Raw genomic sequence first — 15,653 nt, 5'->3', positions numbered from 1 at the left:
ACTCACAATCTAAGAAGACAAAGGTTGAAATTGGGGACAAAGACTATTCAACACAGAGATAGACGGATGACCCAAATGACAATGTTCTTTGAAGGGAGATGACACACTAAAGCATGTGATGACTGTAGGTATTTATGATTCAAAGATGTAAAGGCCTCCATATCATGCCCTTTACCAATAACTTTTTTCGTTTATGATCCTGAAATAAGCAATAACTTGGAAAAATGAGACACCAATAAAGATCACGAGTGAGTTTACTAACAAAAATCAAAAGAAAGGAGAACTGTGGTAAATTTAAAATTGAGGACAAAGAAATTGATTTAGTAAGATGGGATGTTCCCGATCCTAATATAGGGGTGGAGATTTCATCAGCTATAGTGACATTAGGTGAAGAAGTGAATGAAAAAAGGTTAGAGAATAAATTAGAGTTATCTATCATATGATTTGTAGTGCTAGAGTCAATGAACTATTTCGAAGTGGAGGAAAGAAGACATTTAGATGTGTGATAGGCCTGGGCCAAGTTGCCTTTATTTATCAAGCTCCTCTAAATCCCATAAAAGAGATTGCTGTACACAACATCATTCCTACCTCTCCCATGGCCTCAATGGCCTTACAAATACTCTCCTCCTCTCTTGTGGACCCCCCTCCCTCTTTCCTTTCATAACTAACAATATTCCTAGGGCCTACATTTATAAAATTGCACTTTATCTTTCTCATTACCCATCCTCTCCTTGGTCTTTCTTCGTCGTTCATACACTTTCGTTACACGGGGTCTATCATTACCTGCCCCCCAACGAGCCATCTTGCCCTCAAGGTGGAAATCAAGAAATTGGTCATTGATGATGCTCGGAAGCTCCCATGTTGCATCGACCGCGTCACCATTCTCCCAATGGATTAGGACTTCCAGTTGTTGGTCATCAATTGGAGATGTGCGTAATCCCAACAACTCGGTTGGTTGGGTAATGAAGGACAAATCAGAAGCCAACGTTGAAGGAATGGACACTTTCTGCAAGTTGCTGCCATTGGCTTTCCGGAAGACTGACACATGAAAAATAGGATGGATGCCGGTCTCTGGTGGTAAGGCGATGGGGTGTGCCGTCTTGCTTATGCAGTCAGTTACTTGGAATGGCCCAACAAACTTGGGTGCGAGCTTAGGATTGTGTTTCGATAACGACGATTGCCTATACAACTTGAGCTTTAGATACACCCAATCCCCTACACTAAACTTGACATCATGCCTTTTTTCATTTGCTGCCTTAACCATATGTTGTTGGGCTTTAAGCAAGGATTCCTTAAGTTTTGCTAACATGGCGTCTCAGTCCCTTAACTGAATATCAACCTCGTTGACCAAGCTGGTGCCGTTCATATCCTAACACAGGTGGAGGAGGACAACCGTAGAGTATTTCAAATGGGGTGACTTGGGTAGTTGTATGAAAGGAAGTATTATAACTGAATTCCGCCCATGGGACCCATTTTGCCCATTGTTTGGGGTTTCCCACTGCAAAACATCTAAGGTATGTTTCTATTCCTCTGTTCACCACTTCCGTTTGCCCATCCGTTTATGGATGATAGGCCGTACTCCGACACAATTGGGTTCCCAACATGCGAAAAAACTCTTCCGAAAACAAGCTGGTGAATATTTTATCACGGTCAGAAACAATACTACGAGGGTAGCCGTGTAGGCGAACAATTTCTTTGACAAAAATTTCAGCCACCGAACGAGCAGAGAACGGATGTTTAAGAGTTATAAAGTGGGCATTTAGACAAACAATCCACAACAACCATGATGGTATCAAATCCTTCGGACTTTGGTAGTTCCTCGATAAAATTCATAGAGATGTCCACCCACACTCGGTCCGGAATAGGTAGGGCTTGTAGAAGACCCGTGGGGGGATAATGTTAAGTATTTTGCTTGTTGACACACCTCACATTCAGCCACGAACTTCTGCAAAGTCTGTTTCATTCCCTTCCAATACACTTCCTTGGACAGTCGTTGATAAGTCTTTAGGCCCTCTTGATGACCTCCAATCGGGCTGTTATGAAACTCGTGTAGTAGTAGAAGAAGGATTGTGGCGGAGGTGGCTGGTATAGCAATGCGTCCCTTGTAGTACAATAATTCCCCCCCGTAAGCTGTATCCCAGTAGAGCCGGCTGTCCATCCAACAAGGCTTGGTGGATCTCATTTAACTCACTATCATTGCATACTTGATCAACAAATATGGCAGTGTTCAGCCCCTTCACTACTCTGAGTAAGCCTAGTTCACATGTGGTAGGTAATCGTGAAAGTGCATCCGTCGTTGAATTCTCGGTCCCCCGTTTATACTCGATACTAAAGTCATACCTCATGAGCTTCGCGATCCATCGTTGATATTCCCCTGCAATCACCCTTTGTTCTAGCAGAAACTTAAGACTTTTCTGATCCGTGCAGATGATGAAGTGTCTCCCCAGTAGATATGGCCTCCATTTCTGAATTGCAAACACCATGGCCATAAGTTCTCTCTTTCATATACCACCTTGAAGGAGTGAGTAGGAGGTAACGCTTGGCTAAAATATGCCAAGGGTCGTTTGTTTTGCATGAGGACAGCCCCCACCCCTACTCTCGAAGCATCTGTTTCCACAACGAAGGGCTCATCAAAGTTAGGTAGCCCCAAAACTGGAACGGACATCATAGCGGACTTGAGGCGTTGGAAGGCTTCTTCTGCTTCATCACTCCAATTAAAGTTCCTTTTTTCAACAACTGAGTCAATGGTAATGCAATGGCACCGTGGCCACGTATTTTCTATAATAACCGGTGAGGCCAAGAAATCCCCGTAATTCCCTTCACACTTCGAGGCGTTGGCCACGTTTTCATTGCTTCTAATTTGGTCGGGTCTGCTGACACCCCTTTCTCTGAAATAATGTGGCCTAAATACTCAATACTAGTAGCTCCAAAATGGCACTTCTTCAAGTTTGCCACCAACTAATTTTGGACCAGAATTTCCAAGATCATCGATAAATGAGTAACGTGCTCTGCCATTGACTTACTATAAACCAGGATCATCAAAGAAGACCAAAACAAAACGGCGAAGATATGGCTTCAGAATATCGTTCATGATTGGTTGAAAAGTGGATGGGTGTTTCTTAGACCGAAGGGTATCACTAAGAACTCATAATGGCCTTCGTGCGTTCTAAATGCTGTTTTGTGGACATCTTTTGGCTGGACTCGAATTTGATGGTACCTTGATTTCAAATCAATTTTTGAAAAAATTGTAGCGCCAAACAACTCATCAGGTAGTTCATCAACAATAGGGATAGGATACTTATCTGGAATAGTGACGTTGTTCAGAGCCCAATAATCCACACAAAAATGCCAACTCCCATCTTTCTTTTTGACCAATAACACAGGGCTTGAGAACGCGCTTCGACTAGGCTAAATTATCCCTGCCATCAACATCTCTTTTATCAGCTTTTCGATCTCATCTTTCTGAAATTGAGGATAACGGTATGGTCTCACATTAATTGGCCCAACTCCCGGTTGTAATTCGATGGCATGATCATGGGCTCGAGCTGGTGGGAGTTCTATCGGGGTTTGAAAAACTGCCTCAAAATTACGAAGTAACTCCTTAATCTCCTCTGGTACAGTCGACTGTCCCTCAAGTAGCTGGTCTTCATCTCCCGAGTCAGTGCATCGATTCATATCCAATGCGTTCAGCTCGATTAACACCTGATCTTCTTTTCTCATTGTTTTCACCATTGATTTCAGCGATATTTGTGATTTTACTAGGCCACGGTCACCTTGCAGGTGGACCAACCAATCCCCAATGGCGAATTCCATCGTCGACAATCTGTAATCGAAGGTGATTTACCCCAGTGTTTCCAACCAAACCACTCCCAAGATGACATCGGCGCTACCCAAAGGTAAAGGAAGGAAATCTTGTATTATAGAAAAATCAGAGATGGTTATGGACACACCTTTACAAATTCCAGCCGCTTGAACTGATCCTCCCGAGCCCAAAACCACATCGTATTCCTTTGATGGGGAGATCGACAGCTGTAATTCCGAGACTAACTCCGTGGTGATGAAGTTGTGAATTGTGCCTCCATCGATCAAAACAATCACCTCTTGGCCCCCAGTAACTCCCCGAACCTTGATTGTTTTAGGTGAGCTTAGTCCAACCATTGAGTTTAACGACAGATTCGTGATTTCTTCGGTGTCCTCTCCGTGTGCTTCAGCTGGTTTGTATTCCACTGTGTCTTGCTCTTCTCCTTCATTAGCCAAGTCTTCTCCTTTCTACACAAACATGAATTGTAACTCTTTTTTCTTACAGCGATGGCCGAAGCTAAACTTCTTACAGTCGTCGATAAGCACCGTCGGCATTCCCCTTCGCTTCCACTTCTACCCGAGGGGTAATCTTTGTCGAAGAACCCGTCGAACTCCCTCGACTTGGGCTGAACGTGATCGATCAGTTACTCGGGTTGCTTGACCCATGGCTACCCGCCCCACTAGCGTTCGACCCGCCTTTTACAATCGGGTTATTATTTGCCCCGACTCCCTTACCCAATCTTTGCTGAAGCAACTGGTCTTTCTCAATTAATTGGGCCATTTGCATTTTTGCTTTGAGGCCCTCGGGCTTTAATTTTTGCATTTCCCTTTGGATCTCCTCCTTAAGCCCACACACAAATTTACTCTCAAGGGCTTTATCACCCAACTCCTTCAAGCCAGTGGAGTAATGTTCGAACTTCCGCCGATATTCCTTCACTGTCGTCTCTTGCTGCAACCTCATCACTCTTGCGTACCGATCAGCTTCGCTTGCTGGCCAAAATTGTGTTAAAAATAGCTCTCGAAGAAGTGACCAACTCCCCACCGGTGACCAGTCGTCTTCCCACTGATACCAATCTAAGGCTTCGCCCTCTAGGCATAACACAGCTGCATCCAACTTTTCTTTCTCCGAGAGTCGATTTACCAGGAAGTAACGCTCCACCCTGTGTAGCCAGCCATCGAGGTTCTCATCGTCTTCACCCTTGAAGATCGGCACCTCCAAGTTCCTCAGCCTCATATCCAATAATGGTACTTCTTTGTTACCAGGTGCGTGGATCCCTTCCTTACTCTCTTGGCTTTCTACTCGTGTCGAAGATCCTTCAGCGGTCTGTTTCCCTTTTTCAGACACCATCCTTTCGGAAGATGGTGAGTTTTTTTCATGGTTGCTCATTGCCTCCAGCCGAGACAAGATCAGGGCCATCTGTGTGGACATATTGTCCATCCATTCCTTGACTTCCTTCAATTGCAAGTTCATCTTCTCCTCCATTTCAACTTGTTTTTCTTCCATCGCCATCATTCGACTCTCCATTTTCCCCACCATACCCAGACCACCGCTCTGATACCACGTTCATAGGCTTGGGCCAAGTTGCCTTTATTTATCAACAGCAAGAGAGTATTCGAGAGCTCCCTACCTCTCCTCTAAATCCCATAAAAGAGATTGCTATGCACAAAATCATTCCTACCTCTCCCATGGCCTCAATGGCCTTACAAATACTCACCTCTCTTGTGGACCCCCCATTCCTTTCATAACTAACAATATTCCTAGGGTCCACATTTATTTTATTACAGTTTATCTTTCTCATTACCCATCCTCTCCTTGGTCTTTCTTCGTCGTTCATACACATACGTTACTCGGGGTCTATCAATGTGTTACCTAGCGGTGGACCTTGTGAAGCTCAATATGGTGGGATGATCTTATTGGCTTCTGACGTGAAGCTCCACCAAAAAATGGAAAAGAAAACGATTGGCTTTTGACGTGAAGCCCGATTTGCTTCTGTTGTGAAGCTTCAGGTTATGGATGGTAATTCTTTTGATGTGAAGCTTCAAGTCATGAATGGTGATTCTCTGGCACAAAGCTTAAAACAATTTGGTATGTTGAAAGCTCGTCGTCTAGCGCCTACTTCTCTTTTGAAGTTTCAAGGCTACGTTTTTCTTTGCTAGGGTTTCGGACGTGAAACCTATGTAATTCAGAGAGTATTTAGATGCTCTGGTACCATATTGAATTCTAAGTACTCGAAAATTCTTCTTATTCTTTACGATTGTGTGTATCCCTAATATATGTACAATGGTAAGTGCCACATATGACAATACATAGAACCGTAAAAAAATGGAACTAATGAAAGAATATTAAGGAAAGGAAGGCATACTAATTGTTTGAATAATATTCCAAAGAGATAAGGGTGGAGGAAGAATTTATATATTCAATAGATTTAAATCCATGAAATCATTTGATGACGTGGATGAGGAAATAACTTCAATCTCATTAATCATAAAAAAATATTTCATCTTTCATTACTTGATCCACCTTTTTAAATCAATGGAATTTGAAAAGTCACTAAAAAATAAAGTCTGATTGACAATACTTGGAGGACCAAAAGTGGAAATGTTTCCAAATCTGCAATCACCAATCTTGGCATTCTTGACTTTAATAAAAAACCACAAAGATTTCAAGATTCAAGCCTGAACAAAACCACAAAGATTCTTCTCCACTTGAATACGAGCTCTTGTGCAATCCAAAAGATTTCAAGTTTGGGAAGAAATACTGATCACACCCCAAAATGCTTCTAATGGTCCCAAAGGCATCTCTTTTACAAAGAGTTAAAAGGTAAATTGGACACTGAATCCAACCTCCATATCGGGTTAAATTTAAGAATATGGTAGTCTTTTTTAAAAGACGACAACAATAGGATAGTGATAATTTTTCTTTTTTTTAAAAATAATGTAGTTTAAAAAACAAATTTCAGGAATAGAGTTAAAGTGGAAATTATTGACAAAAATGTAGTTGATAAATAAAATCGTGGATCCCGTCCAAGATTTATAAAAAATATTTTTGATCTCCGATTTTCCTGATTTATTTCCTTGTTCGAAGAAGAGTGAAATTTTGGATTTTTCCTTGTTTGAAGAACGAAATTTTGGGAGAGAATTTCTCTTTGATTTTTCTTGTTTATTTATTTATTTTTAGATGATCCTGTTTATTTTCTTGTTTGAAGAAGGAAATTTTGAGAGAGAAGAATTTTTGGGAGAGAAATGTGGACTAAAATCGTGAAGAATAAGGAAATAGAGAATTAACATAATTACAGAAAAAAATATAGAATATACAGATGGACCAATCCAAGAAACAAGGAAGAGGGTCGTCAAAATAGGAAGATCTAGAAGCGGCGGAGGAGGAGAGGGAGAGGGAATAAAAGCTTCTGGAGAAGAAAGGGTGAGAGGAGATTCCGGGTTCCATGTCGACAGTGGAGTGGTTGCCGGAGTCGTGGAGGAAGCAGGGTTTCTTGCAACGGTGGGATTTGAGGAATCCATGGGAGAGAGAGTGAGAGAGTTGTTGAGTTCGGAGGCAAGAAAATAATAACTAAACAACAAATTGTAACAACCAAATCTTGAATTATTCTTGAGACTAAAATCGTGGACCCCGTCCATGATTTTGGTGATGTACTAAAAATCGTGGATCTCGTCCACAATTTAACAACTCTACTTTTGTCGAAATTGTTCCGCCCACCCTATTTCTGTTCTTAATTATTAAAATAACATTATTTAAAAAAAGTTCTTCCATATCCCAATAACTTCAGGTACTGAATGCTCATGTCTGGACCATTTCTCAATCTTCAAATGAAAATCACCAATAATTTTTCTTTTGCCCTCAAAATTCAATCTAGTTTCTCTTCCTCCAACTTCACCATGGCCTTATCAACCATAAATGGGTTTAATCTAATGCTGGTTCCAAAATAATTTTCTAAGTTGAATGAATATTGCCCAAGGAGTTGTGCGCACGCAACCTGGAACTACATAATTCTCATTAAAATGAACTTCTAACACGTGCACATCTTTTTCTTTATGGACCCAAACTGAGCTTGAATATAGGAACTTGGGATGAACGCGGGATGAGTTGTACCTTTATTAGCCGCAAGTTGTACTTGAATGACATCAACATAACTTCTACTGGAATTCCTCTTGATTTTGCTCACTTTCTGATCATCCATTGAGCAAGCTGGTCATCCAACAAATTGAAAGTTTCACTAACCTTTGATTTCGAAGAGAATTTTTGAAGGAAGAATCATCCAACTCAATTTTCTGCCGAGAGTCTTAATCTCCCAAAATGCAAGCCACCCTTTCTTGTTTAAACTAGCTGGAACACAAAATCCTTCTTCCACTAGTGGGAGGCCAAATTGAACACTCAATATACCACCTTTGATGGATACAAAACTTAGAGACTCTAAAAGTACCAGACAAATGCCTGTCTTTCTTGGAGAATGGTGTGGAGAGATGGGCAAGAGAATAAGTTCTACCGCAAACTTTTCCAGTCTTTGGATAAGGGTAATAGAGAGAAGAATAACCTTGTGGAAATTCCAATCTTCAACTTACATCAAATTGTGATGTTTCCAAATACAAAAGAATGTCTTTTGGACACAACGACTCTTAGTATCCATGATGAAATCAAAAGCCTCAAACAGCGACCAAGTTGTATTATCATAGTTGGTTATATGCATGCATGATTGTATCTAAATCTTTTGCAACTCTGATGCTCTATGTGGAAAAAACAATATTGGGACATGAATGTTGATTCTTTATTATGCATATTGTTTATCTATATCTTTCACTGCCCTCTTTTAGTATGATATGTGAAGAAAAGAAGATTAGAAGATGTACCATGTACGCACTTGGACTTCACAGTAACACCACATTTGTTCTCTCTCCCTATCTAAGATTGAAAATTTTTAAAATGCACCACCTCAATGAATTGTTACATATGTAAACATTGAGATGCTTCCTGCTTTCTCTCTGTCAAAGCTACAACTGTCTGGAATATCTAAATAACCACCACGAGATCCAAGTATTTGACAAGTGAACCTTGATAAGTTTTAATATCATATAACCGATACAAAGTATAGTATTTTCTTTTCTTGAGATTTCTATCTTGAAAGATGAATTTTATTTTTCTTGTTTGTGGTTTCCTTATAGTGCCAACAGAGGATCTCATCGCCCCATAATGAATCTGCATGAGAGAAGCTTGAGTGTTTTGGCATGTCGGTATGTGGATGAGGTGATAATAGGTGCACCTTGGGAAGTGTCTAAAGACATGGTTAGTTTTATTTTAGTTTTTGCTGTCTTCATGTTTAACGCAGTTTAATTGATGTTTCCATCTTAAATATATGGGTGTTTTACAGTTTTAGTCTTCAAAAGAAATTAAAAAAAGTGGTGGTGGCAATGGTTAGATAAAAGATCCTTGTATTGAAATAATTGTTGTTCGGAAATGGATGCCCGAAAGATGAATGTAAAACATAAGTATTGAGCAGTTTATCTTTCATAAATGGCTGGAACTTGGATGGTGGAGTTTTAAACTCTCATGTCATCTTAATTTCATTTGTATTTTCTCTTACTGCAGATTACAACTTTTAACATTTCATTGGTAGTCCATGGAACTATAGCTGAGGTTAATGATTTTCAGAAGGTATAATTGTCCTACATGGACAGTGGGTTTCTGTTTTTATAATATTTTGGATTATTTCTACTGGGTGGATGTCAAATGACTACTGAAGGCAACATTGTTATTTTACAGAGGGAATGCAATCCATATGCTGTCCCTATTAATATGGGGATCTTCAAAATTTTAGACAGCCCGCTAGATATCACAACCACCACTATTATTAGGAGGATTGTATCCAATCATGAGGCATATCAGGTTCTCCGCTCTAATCTGCTCTAATATTTATTGGTGTTAGATAACGTGCAATGATATTTTGTCGTATGAATTTGGATTTTATAATGTAAATGAGGGTAGGCTTGACTTTATGAATGGAAGGGAAAGATTATTGATTATGGAGTGTCTTGCTGTAATTCTTGGAATGAGGCACATTTTTACACAAAGATAAGACCAGAAAAGATAAAGATTGTGTCCGTTGGCCTTTTCCTTGCTTTGAATGATTCTGCAATTTCCTTTATTCTATATCGACCAACTGCAGGCTCTATCGAAGCATAACCAAATATCCTAATCATATTTCTAAAATAGACTTACTCTACTTTACTTTGGTCTATCGTGGTCAAAGGTTTGCTTGCTGAAATTTGGTTCAAAAGGAACCAATGGGTATTTCACGAAAAATTACCCACGTGGCTCGTTCATAATGAAGCTGCAAGACATAATGTATCCACTTGGTGTTCTCTTTCCAAATTGTTTTTTAGCTTTTCAGTGCAAGATATTTGTTTGAATTGGAGTGCTTTTATCTTCTTTGAATAGTTCATTTTTTTCTATCTATTCAAATTGTCATTGCTTGTATTCTTCTAGTTCAAGTTTTCATTATTGTTCTTTTATGTTTCACGGTAAGTTGAGCATTAGACTCTTTTCCTTTTATCAATGAAAAATTTGTTTCATTTCAAAGAAAAAAAAAAAATCTAGAATATACTTAAATCATAGGGTGAGAAAAACCCATATGTCGAAGGGAGTGGATCAAGGAAATATCTTCTAGCAAAGATCGATAATAATGTAGATGGGTTGATAAGGGGAATGAATCTCTCTAGTCAACTTAGATGTGTGGCCAAGCTGGTGGATCTCGCTGGGTTTAGGTGGAATTTAAGGGCTCGAAATGAGGTCTTGTTGGCTAAGTGGTTATGATGCTTACCTCGGGAATTTGAAACTTTGTCATATGGGTCTTTGCGAGTAAAAATATGCGTCATCCTTTTGAGTGGATCCTAGCAGTATCTTTAGAGGTATTATTTGACATTCGGGAATAAGTGTTCGATAGAGTACAAATAATGGACTGGTTACTTATTTTTTGGGATAAGTGGTTGGAAGATAGAAGATACTATGAAGATAAGGCATGACACTATTCTGACCTGCTTGATATTTTCTTTCTTGACCTGCTTTATTGTATTTCTATTCTGGGTTCTAAAAGCGAGCAAATTTCATGCAGAAACGTAATGAAAAGAAGGCAAATAGCGAAAGAAGATACTATGAAGATAAGGCTTATATTTTGGGTGATTGATGATGTCAAATATCATGAAGTTTTGCCCGGAAAAGAGAAGTATCTATGTATCTGGCTTTTCTTTCTTTTTTTTTTTTAAATACTAATCAACACCTTTGCAAGGATATATAAAAGAGACATCAAATGTTTGGATGATTTTGAAGAAGGTAGCTATATTATATTGACTTGAATATAATGTTTAATTTTAAGTTTATTTTATTGTATTTTTTAGTTCAAATATTTAAACTTCTGACTTCTTGGTCAAAGATATCTTAACCAATAGGAGTTTCTGCAATCTTGCAACCAAGTAAGTTTCTTTAAGTCAATGACATACTTTCTTTGGTTAACAAATATCCCCTTTTTTTATCTTGCAAATTCCATTCGTAGGAAATATTTTAACGTTCCAAGGTCCTTAATTTGAAATTATTTGAGTGTTTATAAAACAACGTATGATTGACTTGACTTTGAAGAAATCCATAACTGGATATAACTTTTCCAAAATGCTTAAGCCAAGTTCTCAAGGACTGTTTAAGGTAATAGAGAAATTTATTTAATTTGTAAATTTTACTACACCCAAGCTATTTTTCAAAACCTGGTGGTAAGCTTATAAAGACTTCTTCCTCAAGATCTCCATTAAAAAAAAAAAAAAAAGCATTTTCACGTCAAGTTGGTAAAGTGCCCAATCTAAATTAATTGTAAGAGACAAAGGAACTCTAATAGAGTTGGTTTTAGCAACAGAAGCGAATGTTTCCTGATAATCAATTCCATATGTCTGAGTGAATCCTTTAGCTACCAGTCTGCCCTTGTATCTCTCAGTGATACCGTCAACATTATATTTTATGGTAAACATCCATTTATACTCCACTAGTTTTTATTTTTTTGGCAACTCTACCATCTCCTAAGTTCCATTTTATTTTGGAGCATAAGATGCTAATTTCCAATTCGGATCATCCAAAGCCTTATGTATACTCTTTGGGACAAAATAGCCATCTATCTTGGATGTGAGAGCTCTATGGGTATTTGATAAACTTTTATGTGACATAAATTTTGCAACAGAGTACTTGTTACAACTTCAAATGGCTTTTTTAAGGGCAATGGACATGAAGATCAGACACGATTGGCAAGAAACTTTTGATAGTTGAAAGAGTAGGAATAGAAGAATTACCAGTTTCATTTGTGGGAGTCTCAGATTGGTTTTATGAAGAACCAGCTATCTTGTCTTGGTTTCTTTGATTGAATGTTCTTCTAGTATAAAACTTAAACTCAGACCTTGATCAATATGACCATTTTGTAGTATTTCTCCCTTTGATTGAGAAGTTTCTACGGGCATAAGAGAGTTAGTAATATTTGGACAATTAGGACTGTAGAGAGGAATACAAACATCTAAAAAATTTTCTTCCAAATTTGATTTCTCCCACTAAAAAGAATTTTGGGGGAAATAGGATTGGTTTTCTAGATTGAAGTGAAATGAAGATTGAAGTAAAATGAAGATGGAAACCAAGAGATTTTCTTTACTATTCTCAACGAATTTGAATGGTGGAACTCAAGATTGAAGTGAAATGAAGATGGAAAGTGGCGTGGGTTTGAGTGAGGGAAAGACTTTCTGCAGAGAACAATTTTTCAGTCACCTCTACATCAAATCTGATAGAAATAGAGAGTTTTATTCCATCCTTTCATGCAAACAGTAAGAGGACAATCCAATTGATACTTTAATTAGATCAATTTAGTGGGCTAGGTGGAGGAAATGAGTAAAAACACATCAATTTCCAAAAATGTTGGAAATTTCCACTTCCTCATTAATTTTCAATTTTCATTAATTTAATTAATTCAAAATTAATTAAATACAAAAATAAAATTTAAATTTATGAAATTGAATAAAAAATGATAATTAATTTGATTTTAAATTAAAAAAATTTAATTAATTAAATAATAATTTAATATCAAATATTAAATTAATCACACACCTAATTTTAAACATGAATTCTATTCATGTAATTAATTGTAAACTCTCCAATTTCGTTTAATTTCGATAAATTAAACGTTTAATTATATCAAATATAATTATACAAACTCTAATTTGAAATTGTACAATTCAAATTCAAACCCTAATTTATAATTTGAACATTTCAAATTGAAACCTTAAATTCAATTTGACCACTTTAAATTGATCAATTTGAATACTTTAAATTGAACTTATTTCAAAATCACTCAATTTACTAATTCAAGATGTTCATATTTTATGACAGAGGGACCTTATGGACTTACAGATCATAAGCTCTAACGATTTGAGATTAATTGGCTAAAACTCTTTAGACTAAATTAATCAATATATCTTAATAATCTAGTCACACCACTATAGTTCGATAGTTGCACTCTTTTCACTATAGATATATTTGTGTCCACTTGATTTAACCATAATCAGTAAGTTGACCCTTCACAGGTTGTTCATAATAACGGTTAGGTTAAATGTTGTTTTACCCCCGAAATTACATCTTGCTCCTTAAGCTCCATTGATTCTCTAATGAACGATTGGTTTGTGATCCAATCATTAAACTGAGTCCCTCCCAGGCCAATGAGAGGGTGGGGTCCTCTTGTTCAAGACTTGGATTCAACACTTAAGAGAACAACCTTCCTCCTATCCCTAAATCGGGTAGGTGTGAATTTCATCTTGCACCCTATGTCCTCAGCTATCTACATGGTCTTATTCCTGAAATGAGAGGCTTATTGAGTCGACGCTGTTGAGCCAACCCTCACCTATGCAAATCTAAGGATAATCTCGAATAAACAGGAGTTCATAGTTAACTCAGGATTAAGATCGAGTTACCTAGGTCATGTAAGCGAAATAGTCAGTCTTAAACAGTAAACAACGTTTTAAAGTAAGAGTGACTTATTTCTTAGTCCGATCTTATGCAAACTCATTGCATAGGACACCCACACTCCTCATGTCAATATACGAACGAATCAGGATGACTTCATTTGTAGCACCTTACAACAAATTATAATAACTACAGAGTGGGTCGTATCCGATAGTGTTACCAGAATAAGGTACCTAACCTTATTCATATACTATAGACCATTTTGGTTGTTTACCCGAACTTAATCCATCTTTATATCTCCACATAAAGTTCAAGTATTCATATAATAGTCATGGATCTTAGTTTATTGGATTTAGTCTTTACAAATGCAATTTATAAATTCAATAACAACTTTATTGAATAAATATTAAAAAAACATCTTTATTGATAATAGAAAATGTTTAACGTTACAAATGGCAAGTTTTATGACATACAATCCAAAAGAAAATGCATTTAATAGCCCTACAATCGTTTGGACTGCAAGTGACTAGGAACATAAACATAAGTACTACACCCAAATACTTTGAGGGGGAGTTCAGAATATATGCAGGTATAGGAAAGACAGTTTTAAAGCAATTAGTTGGAGTTTTAAAATTCAAAATCTTGCTAGGCATTCTATTTATGAGGTATGAAGCTATGAGAATTTCTTTCCCCCGAAAATATCTTGGAACATGCATAAAAAACATTATAGCATGTGCCATTTTAAGTAAATACCTATTTTTTTCTTTCAGCAATTCCATTTTGTTGCGGAGTATCTCAACATGTAGACTAATGAATTATTTCTGTCTGTCAAAAATTCACCAGAACATTCATTAAAGTATTCAGTTCCATCATCAGAGTGTAAAATGTAACTTTTGGTTTGAAATTGGGTTCCAATCATATTGTAAAAATGTTTTAAAATATCTTTCATCTCAGATTTCTTTTGCATTAAATAAACTCAAGATAAATGAGTATGATCATCAATATAAGTAACAAACCATCCTTTTCCATTATGAGTTATAATTTTATAAGGACACCAAACATCGCTATAGATTAAATAAAAAGGTTTTGAAGTTTTGTAATGTTTTGGAGAATATATGACTTTTTGCGAAAATGCAACTTTCACAATCAAAAAACGAACAATCAATTCCCTGAAATAAATTTGGAAATAGATGTTTGAGATCAGAAAAATGTAGGACACTGATTCTTGAATCCTTTACTCTTGTAACATGTTAATACAATCTTTCGGAAAAGGAACTAAACGATGAACAACTTCTTTATTAGACGATAAGAATCAAACAAGATTAATTGGACGCTACAAATGATCACCGGATCACTTACAAAATGTAAATGATCGTTTACAATCTCTACACGATCGCTCAACATTACTAAACGATCGCTTACTAAATCCTCTACAATCGCCCACAAAATCTTACACGATCGCTTAGTTAAAACTAAACATGTACTTTTTTTTTAAGATACACTACCAGTCGTGTGTGTGCCATGTGTCATAATCGCACTTTTAAAAGGTTCATGGAGATTGTGCGACATTTGTTCTTGCTCACAAATAAATCAATTAGATTTTGGGAGGATACGTGATGTGATTCTCAACCCTTCACGTTAAAATGTTTCGATTACTTTATCCCTAAAAAAGAATTCTGTGATTACTGATTGCTAGTGTGCTTCTAGCAATCTTGGAATTTGGGTCTTAGAAGACAGATGTTTGATAGAGTTGGATGACATGGTGGCAATTTTGGAAGTCCCAAATTCCTGGACGCCTCTTGATAGTCTTGGCCGCCTCAAGAAAGTTAACCACCAAAACTACCTTTCTTAATATTACTAAGAG

At 37.3% G+C, this 15,653-nt stretch overlaps 2 protein-coding genes across 2 annotated transcripts in view; one reads left to right on the top strand and one right to left on the bottom strand.

Moving 5' to 3' along the window:
* Window positions 1-11,187, top strand: part of LOC150032754 (ethanolamine-phosphate cytidylyltransferase-like) — a 44,033-nt gene extending 32,846 nt beyond the window's left edge. The window contains exons 6-9 of the mRNA XM_090306595.1: window positions 8,977-9,097; window positions 9,401-9,466; window positions 9,575-9,697; window positions 10,923-11,187. Coding sequence (XP_090162721.1) covers window positions 8,977-9,097; window positions 9,401-9,466; window positions 9,575-9,697; window positions 10,923-10,994 — 382 coding nt within the window. The 3' untranslated portion in view covers window positions 10,995-11,187. The remainder of the gene's footprint in view (window positions 1-8,976; window positions 9,098-9,400; window positions 9,467-9,574; window positions 9,698-10,922) is intronic.
* Window positions 1,651-5,968, bottom strand: LOC150032755 (uncharacterized). Its single transcript, XM_090307427.1, has one exon. It carries the CDS (start codon window positions 5,336-5,338, stop codon window positions 4,442-4,444), a length of 897 nt encoding a protein of 298 aa, XP_090163553.1. The 5' UTR covers window positions 5,339-5,968; the 3' UTR covers window positions 1,651-4,441.
* Window positions 11,188-15,653: the final 4,466 nt, after the last annotated feature.

This window comes from Benincasa hispida, chromosome 11, assembly GCF_027475165.1.
Source record: "Benincasa hispida cultivar pf3 chromosome 11, pf3_genome.v1.1, whole genome shotgun sequence".
Lineage (NCBI taxonomy): Eukaryota > Viridiplantae > Streptophyta > Magnoliopsida > Cucurbitales > Cucurbitaceae > Benincasa > Benincasa hispida.
The sequence above is the reverse complement of the archived record's forward strand: the minus strand, read 5'-3'. Positions and strand labels throughout refer to the sequence as shown.